Genomic DNA, 13,726 nt, shown 5'->3' with positions numbered 1-13,726 from the left:
TGTGCTTGGTGTTTTATTTTGACCATCAAAGAGTGAAGTGAGTTATTAATACACTCCCATAAGATAAATGAAAGCTACAACTCTAGTTTTGATCATTGTTTTTATTCTCTGTTGTGTATTACTTACCATTTTGGAATAATTTCTTTGTCTGCATAAATGCAAACAAAAGAATAGGCTAGACTGCTCCTCTTCGTGCTCCTTGTTAATTTTTTAAGGATGGCAGTTAGTGGTTTAGTGGGTTGGTACTGACACAAAGAATGTTGTCCTGCACAGAAATGGCTTTTTGGTTTGTCCTTCCAGTGATACCGCTTTAAATCTCCAATTGTTGCAGTTAATGTGAATGCTAGGGAAAGGATTTATTCCATTTTAGTATTCATAGTAGGTCCTATAAAGTGAAAGATTTTGCAGCCTTGGTACCAAAAGTTGTCTGTGTCTGTGCCAGCCAACAGTGAGAGTGTACTGAAAATGCCAAACCAAGCGGGTAATGGAGCAAACAAGGCACAGTGGCAATTATTTAGGTGTAAAGGACACTTCTGGTAATGCCAGGGGAGCTCTGAGAGTTTATACATGCTGAGAATTGGCCCACAAGACATCAGGTTGTAAAATGTAGAGTTGAAAGGAATCTGAAGATCTAAAATCTGCTTCTCTTGAGCAGCTGATGTCATTGAGCAGTGATGAGGCCCCTGTTAGTGCCCGGAGGAAGGGAGCCAGCTGCTGATCCCAGCATCTTATTCTCTTCTTCCTCCTCCTTAAATAATGGAAAAGCAATGAAAAAGACTGCCCAAAAATTGGGGATGACCTTTAGAAACAATTTTTTCCAAGTTTTGTTTTGTAAACACTTCAAAATCTTCATGCTTTCCTTGTTTTTGAGATGTTTTTCAGATGCTGCTTTGTCAGAAGTATTCTGACACAGTGATTATTTGAACCCTTATGTACACATGCTAGTGCATGAAAGCAGTGGTACACCTCTGTCATGCCTTCCTCAGATTCAGAAGAGGAGGAGGGAGGGAATATTTATTGTTCTCAAATATTTTATCCAAAAAATGGATAGTTGAGGTACTTTTGGGTTTTGGTTGTTTTTGTTATTTGTTTGGTTTTTTTCCCCCCCTTTTTGGTTTTTTTTCCCCTCAAACCACAGAGGACAAATTGTAAATTTTCTTTCTTGTTCTGGGATGCATTTTGTTTTGATAATGGAATAGGAAATAATCATCTTCACTACATATAAGATGATGCAGCAATAAAAGTGCTACATAAAATGTTTTTGCTGTCTATCCATGTTATCTTTTCTCTGTATTATCAGTCATAATGTGACAAGTAACTATAGCTTTGTGTAGATTTCATAATAAAAATAATAAATTCTTTATTATTTGTAGAAACATAGTGTAAGTATAGAATATAAAGGTAAGTAAAAGTCTACAGAAATGAAACAAAGAAAAACATGTTTATTGCTGAGTATCCAAAGGAAGAACAACTGAATAGCATGTCATTAAGTGCAAATGATGTAAATTCATTATGAATTGCCTTTCTCAGTTAAGAAAAGAAGCTGAAGAGTAAAAACATTGTAAAATGTGAAGCAAGAAATAAATGACTCTTCAGGAAACCCCATTTAGTGAAGCATGAGATTCAGTGAGTGCTTAGATAACTAATTTTAATGGTGTTCTTAATACACCAATAATAGGAGTGAATCTTTGTATAAATCAATATTTTAATAGATGCATTCTCAGTGATATAGATGCAATTATTCTATATTTTTTTTTCTGCCTGAACAGCTGGTTTTGCATGAAAGTATTAAATTGTAAAGGCTTTTTGAGGCCTGAAGAGGAGTAAAATGTAGATCTCTAATAGTCTTTTGCCATTTTCCTTGGTGACTGAATTAGCTGTGAGTCTGTGCCCTAACTTTGTGGAAGTTTCTAATGTACTACAGCAGAAACATTTAAGTTTTGCTTAGATAAGTGTGAAAACACTTCTGTTGTTTGTGTTACTTTGGCTTTATCTGGAAGAATTGTATCATCTTTCCTCTTGAGTTTGAAATACTGCTTGGTGGATGCAGTCTTTCTCCTTGCATCATTGTCTTTTCTATCTCATTTCAGTGCTCCAACAAACCTCCCAGAAGGACTTTTTCCATTTAATTTGAGAATACCTCTGTGGGCGAGCTTCCAACAGACCTTACATCTTGATTCAAGACACACTTTTCCAAATTGATACATTTTTATCTCCTAACTCTTGGTTGTTCTTGTCTTCCACCCAAAAATTTCACATGTGTTTCTCTTATCTATTAATTGGCTAATGAACCAGACTGCTAATTAAATTTTATACATCAAAATAATAGAATAGTTCATTTGTATATAGCACATGACATTCTGCACCTGCTTGCTAGTTGAGTTGGTAGATCTGCTAACTATGCACTTTCAGCAGATATTACAGGCTTTGATAATCTCATGGAATATTAGGATTTAGGCTCCCAAAAAGCAGGGCTTTTTCCCCAAAATCTGCTGTATTCTCTAGACTTTGTTTTAATGACAATTTTTTTTTTCCTACTGGTTTTCAAAGGTAAATAATGTGAAAAATTTGTTTTCTCTCAGATTGACTGAGGCAGTAGTACTGAAGCAAGCATGAAGTCCCTCGTCTCAGTAGGAAGGTGTTTTTCAAACCTAATCACAGACACTTAAGTGCCAACTTAGTTAATCACTTCATTGCAGGGTAATACAGCATGTCTGAAGTTATCTTCCTTCCCTTGAAAATCTTTCCAAGCAGAAAGGCAACAGCCTCTCGATTTCCAGACAGTGATTTTTTTCAAATGCAAGTTATTTGTGATTAGGATGATTTTCCATTTGCAGTGAAGAGTTCCTTAAGGGTTAGTCAAACTGAATGAAGGAAAAAAAAAATCAGCTAAAATCTTGAAGAGGATTTATTAAATATGAGAGGGTGTCCAGAGTGAGTAGGATGGTGGTGCCCAGAGGTGAGAGACAGAAAGACATCGAAGTTTGAAGAGGCAGTGTGAATGCCAGTAGGTGGATATATTGTTAGAGCTGAAATTACACTGGCAGCTGCTCTATGGATAAGGGAGGAAACAAAGGAACAAGTTTCTACCCTTTTCTGATAATAGGAAATCACTGAAATGGAGACTGAGACATGGTCATGTTGTCACATTTCCAGGAGCAAGATAACAGTTCCTCTTGGAGTATTTTAATCCCCAGTGGTCTGGGGAGAGAGGGATTTAATTACAGAGATCTGAGATAAAGCTCTTAATGCAAATATCCCCATGAAGATGGTGCCAAATCAGGACTTTGCCATCTGTACCTGTCTTCAGGATTAGGAAGTACAGGAAGCAGTGGTAGAAATGCAAAACCTGAAGGATGATTGCAGCAAAGTAGAAGTCTTGCATTGTCTCATGTGCCATGAGGAGTCCCAGTGATGAGAATAGTCGTACAGATAAGGCAAAGTTAAAATGAATAGCTTCTGTTTCAGGCTTAAGTGTGGTCTCAGTGGAATGTATTTGGAGTTAGAGACGTGGGTCACATGATATATACAAAACATGAGTTTCATATATATTTTTATGATGTGAGAGTAAAATTAGAGGCCATAGATGGAGAAGAAAGCAGTGTCTTGTAAAACACTGTGATGGATATTACAGTTCAAGATGTAAAATATTAAGTAGTTGTGTAAAGGGACTCTCTGAAAACAGACTTCAAAAGAATAGGTTAGGAGAGGTACTTCACCAAAACAATTACAAACAGGATTAAACAATAATTTGGGGAACTTCAATGAAATCCAAGAATAAGCTTGAGAGATAGTCTGTTGATAGAGGCCAACACTGAACAGGCACCATGACATGATTTAATTGGCTCAAATAGATTAATGAAGTTTTATTCTTTAGGTATGATGATCATGTTTTCATCATGTTAGACTGCATGTTTCTTACTGTATGGTTTGTATGTTGTTGGTATCTTCTTAAAATGAAGTTTCATAGAGATAAAGTAATTCTCAGTGCAGTAAATTAATATCTTAAATAACAGCAGTCAGATCTGGGGGCAGGATTACCAGAACTTTTCTGTCTTTTCATCTTTGGAACAAACACTTTAAAAGTCTTATTTCTTAAAACCTATCTGATTAAAGATACCTGCAACATAAATAAATTTAGAAATATTTTAGTTATAAGAATATTAAATGTATACTACCATAATCATAGTTATATAATTATATAATAGTTTTCAAATATAGTAGTTGAAAATCACTGAAGTTCTCAAGGTGTTTTGATTCCCCCTTCCTTTATGTAGTTTGATGTGGACCAAAGCATTTCAAATCAAATTTATTCAGCTTGTAAGAAAATCAAGATCAGGATTAAGAAATTGTAATGCAAAAATCACAGGTTCTTTTGAAAGCTTATGAAAGTGCAACTTTCATAGTCAGAATTAGCTATTTATTCAGTCATATAGTCAAGGATATTTGGCTGTTGCTTCAAATCCATACCTATTGTGAAGTTAAACAGAAAATTGCATCTCTTTTCAAATGTTAGTTTTCTGTGCAAGAAATTGTAGGAATGTGGGGGGAATCCTAAAAAAAAAAAAAAAGTGGTCCACCAGAGTTTTCTCCCAAGTTTGTATAGTCCTTGAATATTCCTTGATAAGGAATTTTGAGATGCCCTAAGACCTAATGAGTTTTTTAATGGAGTCTGTTATGTTGTTGTTACTCATGTAAAAAGTAATACTTTCCTTCTTTATGTGCTCAAAGCTTATTCTCACCGTTCAGTGCAATAACTGTGGAGAGGTTGAACTACTTGGAATCCATTGTATTTTTGTATAATGAAAGTCTTCTATTAGAAATGACATGTTCTGTTTCACATTCTGTAATTTGACTGAAGAAAGAAATTCAGAAAACATGGAACCTTTTTTTCTTTTTCCCTTTAGTCATTCCAGTTTTTATGCCTGCTACCTCAAAACAGAGAGGCAGGAGGAGCACACACTTACTAAGTAGCATATGCTTTCAGCAGAACATGATCAATTGATTAATATGTCAGAATGTGGAAGCCTATTGACTCATTCTTCAATCTGACCCATGGACACAAACTACAAAACACTGGGAAAATGCCTCACCTGAAATGGTCTTTGCTGAGATATTTCAGCTGTGTTTGGTGGGCTGTGCTGGCAGATAAGGGGGCCCATTTGCCATGATCTGTTGCCTCTGTGGTCTTTCTGCTGCTAATAAGCAGCGGCTTTTGATTAGTGTCAGCCACTGAGTGAAGGTTTTTCTTGTTATACAACTGGTGATCAGCTCTAAATTGCACAAATAAGTGACTCTCTGAATGCAGCCTCCCATCAGAAAGGGCTTTGTTTTTTGTCTCCTTCTGTCTGGTTTGCAAGTAAATTGTTCCTGCTACAGCCCCGTGTGGCTTGCTGCTCTCACCCTTGGTGACAGCAAAGCTTGCTGGCTGGTGATCTCTGCAGGGGTTTATGGCTCAGCTTTGCTGTTCTCTCCCTCTGTTCTCACTTCTCTGTTCCCTCCCCTACTGTGACTAAATAAATTACCTGTATAACATGTTCGGTTTTCTCTGGCAAGAAGCCTGGGAAATCAAATCTGTTCCCGAACCTGGGTCTCCCATTTGGCAAATATAATGCTTCCCTGCTGTTAAATCAGGTCAGCTCTCAGGAAAAGCAAAGAACAATTTCATATAACTATAATCAACACAGAGTAAATTTAGATAATGCAGCTGACATATGTTTATTGTAAAGACCATCAAGGAAATAATTTTAAAAGCTCTTCATCTTTGTTGCATCAGGATACATGTTGAACATTCTGTGCACAGAGAGGATCAAACATTTTCTTTCTGTTATCCCATATCAAAGTGAAATATATCTATTTTCTGTCTGGTCTAAGAAGATTTTTGGTGGAGCGGTTCGTTGGTTGTGTGAGAAACAGCTATGCATTTAATTATGGAGACTTTATGTAATTAATATTAATTGATACTTAACTGTTAATTACTATTAATTATTCATAACCTACTTCCTTTGACTTTCTGGCCTCTGAAAGTGGAGATATACTTAAAAGTGTTTGGAGGAAGATAAAGAAATGACTTTAGTAGATTGTGTTCTCTTTTCTGCCTCTCCAGTGGAGATGAGGCAGCAGGTCAGTGGCAGTGTGGCTGCAGGTCACCTGCTGCCACCAGCCCTGACGCGGTGCTGGCAGTCCCACAGCCTGTGCGCTCTCCTTGCAGGGGGAAGCACCAGCATGGGCAGCCTTCCTCTCCAGCTAGAAGCTGAATTTCCTGCTCAGCTCTCTGTGTGTCCCATGGGGCTCTGAATTGCACCCCAGAGGCTCTTCGTTCGTGCACCGTTAATGAGCTCGTGCAGACTGCACAGGGCTGTGGAGCATCTCCAGTCCCCTTCTGTCTGGCTTTGCTGTGCTGGGCCTGTGTGCTGGGGGAGCAGAGCAAGGCTTTCCTGTGGGCAGGTGCTTCCTGGGGTCTGAAACAGCTGCTGAGCCCCTGAGCTTGCCCCCAGCCTTCTTCAGAGGTGAAGCAGGTGCTTCCTAGTGCCTCTGGAGGACCCAGAGGGCTGGTGCCAGCCTAACCTATGAGGGTTTCCTGTGCTGAGCTCCCAGGGCTAACTTTGCTGCCACTTATTACTGGAGTGAGTAAAAAGCGGCATCACTGGCTGCCTTATGGTCTTACACAGTCTTCTCACCACTATTGACTGAAAATGCCCTGGCTGGAAATACTCTCAACTGCAGCTGAGTATCAGGTTGCGTTATCTGGAGAAGTCCTGAGATGAACACGCCATGTGGGGTGCCCTGAGCAGCAGAGCAGACTGCCCAGGCCTCTCCACGGTCTGTGTTTCAAACTCAGCATGAGAATAATGCTTCGTTCTCAAAAACAGATGGGGTCAAATGTATATGCTGTGTTTTGAAATAATACGTGCTTTTCCAGATCTTTTTAAGGACAGCTACAGTGTTGTTAATAATTGTTTAGTCATTCATGAGCTGTCTTGGTTCTAAAGAATGCCTTTGTTTCTTCATTGCTCTGAGATACACAGTGAATGTTTTTTATCGGTTTTAAAAATCCTTCAAAACTCTGCTGTATGAGAATGGATTCCTTGGAATGGAAATTGCTCTTTATTGTCCGAAATCTTCATCCAATGTACCCAGCAAGGATTAAGGGGTTAAAGCAATGAAGTGAGTTTTAAAAAAAATGGAAATTCAGTTCCTGCATGCACCAGGATGGTCTGAAGCAAGGGCCATAATCTCCATCCACATCAGCTGCTGTCTCAAGGACTGACAGTGGTTACGTTATCTGTCCTCAACTTTGGCATATTGGGACAGATTGCAGATACCGTCTCCTACTGTAAAGGCCCAGGACCTAACTCTGAAAGGCTTCAGCTGATAGTGTAATATAAATAATTTCAGCCCTGTGTTGACGGCAAGGGCAAAACCTTCCTCTCTTAGCATCTAGGTTGGCCAAAGGAATTGCTGAGCTCATTCAAACCCTGCTTTACGTCTTGTCTTCTCCAGCCTGCGACCTGATGACCCTGGGGATCTTAGCCCTGGTGACGTCGACGGGCTGCGCGTCGGCCAACGCGCTGCAGTCGCTGACGGACGCCATGCACATCCCGCACCTGTTCGTGCAGCGCAGCACGGGCGGCTCCCCGCGCACCGCCTGCCAGCTCAACCCCAGCCTGGAGGACGAGGAGTACACCCTGGCCGCGCGCCCGCCCGTGCGCCTCAACGATGTCATGCTCAAGCTGGTCACCGAGCTGCGCTGGCAGAAGTTCATCGTCTTCTACGACAGCGATTATGGTAAGGGAAGGACAGCGTTTCAAACACCGTTACCTTCATTTCTTCTTAACTGTCAGGTGGGGAGGGAAATGTAAAGGGAAGGGTGGAATACGACATGCTGGGTTTTTCACTGACAAAGGAAGAAAGTGTTTCAAGTGGGTGCAGGTCTTTGTCTTGAAGGAAAGGATGCTGTGAAGACTAGTTCTCACACAAGGAGCAAAGTTGCTTAGCAACATCTACCCAGACAGACAAAGTTTGAGTCATCTCACACTTTGTCAGTAAAATATTAATCAAGTGTTGACACTGATCAGCAGGGGTCACAGGTGTGCAAGGAAGTTCAGCATGGTCTCTACCTGTTCCAGAAAATGCTTTCTATCAAAGCTGAGTACCGTTCTCATTAAAAATTAATTTTCACAATAACTATTGCTTTTTACACGCTTCTTCAAACTGTTCTGTATCTGGACTAAATTTGACTGTGATATTCTTGGCATTAACCTGAAAAGTAGTTAGAATTTTCATAAATCTTACGCATTTCCTTCAGCAAAATTCTGAGTTTGAGCTGAAACTTGAGGAAAAGGAGTCTCTGCCCAGATACCTAATGATAGGTGTAAAGAATAATAAAACCCCAAATATCTCATTGTGCCAGGCTCTCAGAGGGAACTGTGTATAGTTTTTTTATCCCCTCCCCTCCCCTGCTCAACTGATATGAACACTGTTCCATATGTTTAACTCGTGGTATATTCAGCACTCCTGACTTAGGATATAGGATCTGTAATGGGGAAAATAAATTTTCTGTGGTATGTTTTAAAACCCTGCTAACACGTTTGCTTTAAAATGTAATGCATAATCTTTTGATGTGCTGATTTACCATGAACAGAATATAAAAAAAGGAAACTGAAGGTTAAATCACAGTAGGAAAAATAATCTTATGTATGTTTACGCATACAGTTTAGATTTTATACATCTTCCACCATTGCAAAATAAATCTTTATTTGCATTCTCCCTATGTACTATCAGATTTTCAGTGGCAAGTCAGAGACAAATAGCATCTTTGATTTTGAAGTTTGGTTAGTTCTGGTTTAAAATCCCCAAAATCCAGTAAGCGAACAAAGGAAAAAGCAACAATCCTGAGTTTGAAAGAGTTTTGAAAGTCTTGGGTGCAGATTTCTCTTCACAGTTGCTAGATAGTTATTCGCTGTTTCTCGAACAGGAACACTGAAGATGATGAGGATGGTTTTAGGTAGGAAATCGACTGAGACTGTAACATCCTTTTAACAACACAGAATTGTTTTAAGCATGAGAAGACTTTCATGATGCTTGTAGAGCTAAGCTGTAGACTCAAAAAATCCAGTAACTCAGCAAATAAACTGTAATTACTGTCCTCTGTAATGCTTGAACAGTGAATGCTTTGAAAGCAGAAGTCACAAGATACATGGTAGGTGTTCTTTTGGTGGCCTTGTGGTAGTGATAGGGCTGTTCTTTAGCAGGGGTTTGGCTTTAAAGGGTCAACATTATTCTAACAGTGCTTTCAAGAATGAAGGGGAAAAAAATAATCTTGTTAGGATGTCTTAGAAGCACCCCAGATGCTCAATGTGAAAACTGTTATTGTTTCTTTTCCCTACTAGCCAACCTGCTTACTGAGCGATGGTATCCCTTATTCTAGTGATGTGTTTCTTTTCCTTTTTTTATTTATTTTTTTTGCAAAGGCTTAACATCTCAGTAGCAAATCCTGATACCCTTAATTGATGTACCTCTAAATTCAGTTATGATCAAATTTATCTTTTCCATTTGGCACAGGCTGTATCAGTAAGACATTAAGGTTATGGCAGATTGCCACAGGCATTCTTCTCCTTCCAATGGGGGGTGTGGTCTGCATTGCAGCTGCCCACGGGCTCTTTCCTCTCCTTCTCCTCATGGATGCGACATCCATCTTGTGCTAATTCAACTAGAATAATTTTTTTCATAAGAGTTTGGTGGGAGAGGTTTCCATACAGGAGCCAATTGAACCTTGCCAGATCTGGGCATGGATCGGTGAATAGAGGATAAATAACCCACTTCCCAGAATATTGCACACTGAGCTCCAAAACAGATGCCTGGCTCCCAGGGCATGGCCCTTTCCTCAGCACTGAACTTCCACAGAGCCCTGCTCCTGCTTCTCCAGCAGCACCTCCCTGCCCAATGGGCAGGAGTTCCCTGCTGGTCATGGAGAGGGAGGTGACATATCTGTCACTACAGAGTTTCCAGCACTGGGCTTTTGTGGTTTTCTGTAGTAAGGGGTCCTTCTCTACCTGGTCTCTGAAAGTTGTACTGTTCTTTTGAGTAGTGTTTTAATTTGTTCATTTGCTAATCTCTAAAAGCCCTTTGTGTCCTCCTTATCAGATTTTCTGAAGACAAAATAGCATTGCATAATTTAAAGAAGTCCCATGTTTATATCAATGCTGAAAATTATTTATTAAAGTTTTTACTTGACCCTTCTCTGACATACATTTTGAATTATGAATTTCTGTGGAAAAGTAATGGACTTGGCTGTTAGAAACACAGAGTAATTTCTGAACAGCCTAACAAGCCCCTAATATTCTTGTGGGTACAATAAAATATGCCTTTTTTTACACTGAAATGACAGATAAAAATGTATGCACAACTTCAGTGAAAGGATATGGTCCTTTACAGTAAAATGCCTTAAAGTCTACAACAAGAAATTGAGAGATTCCTACTGAGCTGTACCAACAGGGGAAAGGTTGGTTGATAATTATCCATTCAGATCCCCTGTATGTGAAAATGAAAACAATGAGGAATATTAAGTCATATTTCTGAAGAGAAATGTGAGTAATAGCAATGTTTTTACTAGATTAACCTCACTACTGAAAAACATTTTTTATCTCTGTAGTTAGATTAGGTCTCTGCTTTCCTTTATACGTGTCTGTACACCCATATTACAAAATGTAAGATAAAATACGGGTGTTTCATGAGTCCATTTTATCAACAAAAATGGTATCAGATGTGAAAAGTAGCTGGGATATTTTATTCTTAAATTTTGATGTCAATAAGTGAATGTTGTCTGCTGAAGAAAAGTGTTGTATAAAAATTTTATAGAAGAAACTTTTGAAGAACATTTGACCTTCCAAACCTATATATGAGTCTTGGTTCCTACAGGAGGAAAACCCCAAGGCTGCAATTTACTGATTTCTAAATATTTTATTATTTTTGTCAAGATTAGAGATCCATTCTTTTTCATTGATGCTGCATTAATTTTGAATACTACTTGTTCAATGTTGCTATGTGGAAGGAACTTAATTTTCGGCATGATTGGTTTTGTGGGAAGTTGTGTTTTCCACAGCAATTATGTGGCAGCTTAATTTCTGAGTCCTGCCTGTCAAGGGCCTCAGCCATGATTGGAAATTACAGGAATTGTGCTATTAATAATTTTACAACTAGATATTGGTCCTGGAATGGTCTGTCTTTTGTCAAGATCCCTCTGTGCAGGCTGCTACCCTTGCATTTATTTAATTTGCAGAGGAGTATTGTAATGAAAATTTAGAAAGGCATTCATTTTCACAGTCCACATGGAACACTGCAAATCACTTGTGATGTGAAATACTGACTGTCACAACAAAAAAGAAGCAATGCAGAGCATTTGCATATGAGCTACTTTTACCTTACCTGGTTTAAGTTTTCTTTTATCCTTGTCTGTTTGTAACGTAAGTTATCTTCTGCTTTCTGTGTCATGATTTCATGACAACCACTTCTGCATCACATATTTCCACTTCTGCATCACATATTTCCACCTCTGCATCACATATTTCCAGTGAGCACACCTTGCTTAACGTAAATACAGGCAATCTGACACCTGAGGTGTTGAGCCAACTGCACATGTATTGGTAGGTGCCTGTTCAGCAAATCTGACACCACCAGGAAGAGTCTGACTGTTCCTGCATGAGCTGTGTTGGTAGGGATTGCATGTGTTATTAAAAATACCTGGTTTGTTTGTTTTTTTGGATTTTTTTTGTTTTTTTTTTAATTGGTTGGTGCATCCCAGCTGGAGCTGTTGTGGAGAAGCTTGAATTGAGATTGCTGTTTTAATAGTAAGATATATAGATTTTAAGCAGCCAGCTGTAGAGAAATGTAACTTCTTGATGTTCATCAGTCTGCAACAGCAATCATTTAGGGAGGGAATCCTCAGACATCTCTGCATTGATGCTGCTGTATGAGGTGATAAAGGGGAGGGATAGACTGGGGCTAAGCACCTTTTCACCCAACAAGGAACAGGATTGTCTATTTATTCTACATAATTTCTTCATTGCCTAGTTATTCAGGTATAACTGCATACTGGATGTCTAGTTTCCAGATTAATATAAAATCTACCTGGAAAAAACGAAGACTTTCCTGTAAAAAGTTTGCATCTTTTGATGTATGATCATCATTGCAGCTGCAGAGAATGCCAGGAAAGAAATAATTCAGCCAAGTTCTCCAGGTCCAACAGGGAATTTGTGATACCATGGGGTAGAGAAAAAAAAATTGACCTTTTGACTTTTACATTGAATTTGATCTGGAAGCTATTGAAGAAATGGCATTGTGTGTTCCCATACTTATCCTTGAATCACTTTTCTGACTGTAGCAGCACTTAAAGTAATTGGTCTGCTTAAATTAAGCATGGATTTTTGTCATTTGTGATGGTATTTCTTTTTATTTAGTAATGCATCACAGTATATAACACCAAATGTAATTAAAGAAAGTCAATTTCACTTCAAATTAATTCTTACACATTACTTTTAGTACTTTGATTCTTAAGGTATGCGAGTGTGTGTGCTAATAGCAGCAGTAAGATTTCCCCTTCTCCAACCCCCCCATAATTCCTAGCAAGGTATGGGAGCATGGACAGAAGTTGTTTCCCATAAAAACTATTAAATACCTCCAGGACAATGTGTAATGTGATATACAAATGATCTTGAAATTCTGGTACAGCCTTTATTCTCAATGTGTACTATCACAGCTCACCTGTAAAGTTCAGTGTTAGCAAAAAACAGAGATCTCTGGACCATGTTTGGACAGTTTCAGACTCAAGGCAAGTTGGGGAAATAATTCTGAGCTTTCAAATAGTTTGAAAAATGTTTTGCAAAGAGATGATGCAAGTTCTTTTGAAAAATTCAAAATCCCGACTAACGCTTTTGGAACAGAAAGTTTGCACTCTTTATTCAAAACAGATATTTTTAAAATCACTTTATATCTTAAAAGACTTCAGAAATCTCTCTCTGGGTGGATGCTCATGAGAAAGGGAAATGAAAGGCATTATTAGAAGCAGTTTTCTACCAGTTTTTAAGCTCAGTCATCTGGTCAAAAGTGATTATTAATCTAGTTCTGAAAGCTCATTCTTCATCCTTTACTGTCTCTTTTTCAACTCATAGTTTCATTTTTGTGACCAGCCTTCAGGCTCAAATTTGTAGAAACTGGGGGCTCTTGGTGATTCTTTTACCCCTCCCCCCTTTATATTCTGAAACAGAATAATACAGTACACACTTTTGAGAGAAAGGGTAGATTTCAGCAGCCTGGAACCAGAGGGTGCAAATTAATTCATTTTGAACAGAGAGCTCTTGGAAAAGTGTAGATGTCATCTGTAGAAGACTTAAGTTCTTGACTTACTTTCCCTGACTGATGGTAGATCAAATCTCTCGAGTTTAGACCCATGGCATGAAGCTAGCCATGCTTTGTTCAGGTGTGTGAGAAGAACAAGAATCGTAAGGATGATCTGGTGTACTTGAGCAGGGAATCTGAGCACCCCTCAGGGGATTTCATTCCAGAAGGGAGTCCCTTTGGTTCAGATTCATTAGGGACTGAACCCACTAAGAGAAATTGTTTGATAAAAGCATAGCTGGAAATTGAACAGAAAGGTAGAAGTTTGTACTGGAGGATGTATGCAGGGCTTCAGGCAGTGACATCATTCTGAGAAAATATATTCAGATAT

General features: G+C 38.8%; 1 protein-coding gene across 11 annotated transcripts in view; it reads left to right on the top strand.

The window, feature by feature from the left end:
• The window catches only part of GRID1 (glutamate ionotropic receptor delta type subunit 1), a 554,391-nt gene that overhangs the window by 257,338 nt on the left and 283,327 nt on the right, over positions 1–13,726 (top strand). For all 11 annotated transcript variants that reach the window (XM_088059607.1, XM_088059605.1, XM_088059608.1 and 8 more), the window contains one exon: positions 7,504–7,788. In XM_088059607.1, the coding sequence (XP_087915733.1) occupies positions 7,504–7,788 (285 nt within the window). The remainder of the gene's footprint in view (positions 1–7,503; positions 7,789–13,726) is intronic.

Source organism: Pseudopodoces humilis, chromosome 9, assembly GCF_049639895.1.
Source record: "Pseudopodoces humilis isolate 2021_Gansu_Grassland_sample_001 chromosome 9, ASM4963989v1, whole genome shotgun sequence".
NCBI lineage: Eukaryota > Metazoa > Chordata > Aves > Passeriformes > Paridae > Pseudopodoces > Pseudopodoces humilis.
Note: the sequence above shows the minus strand (reverse complement) of the source record. Positions and strands in the feature narration are given on the sequence as shown.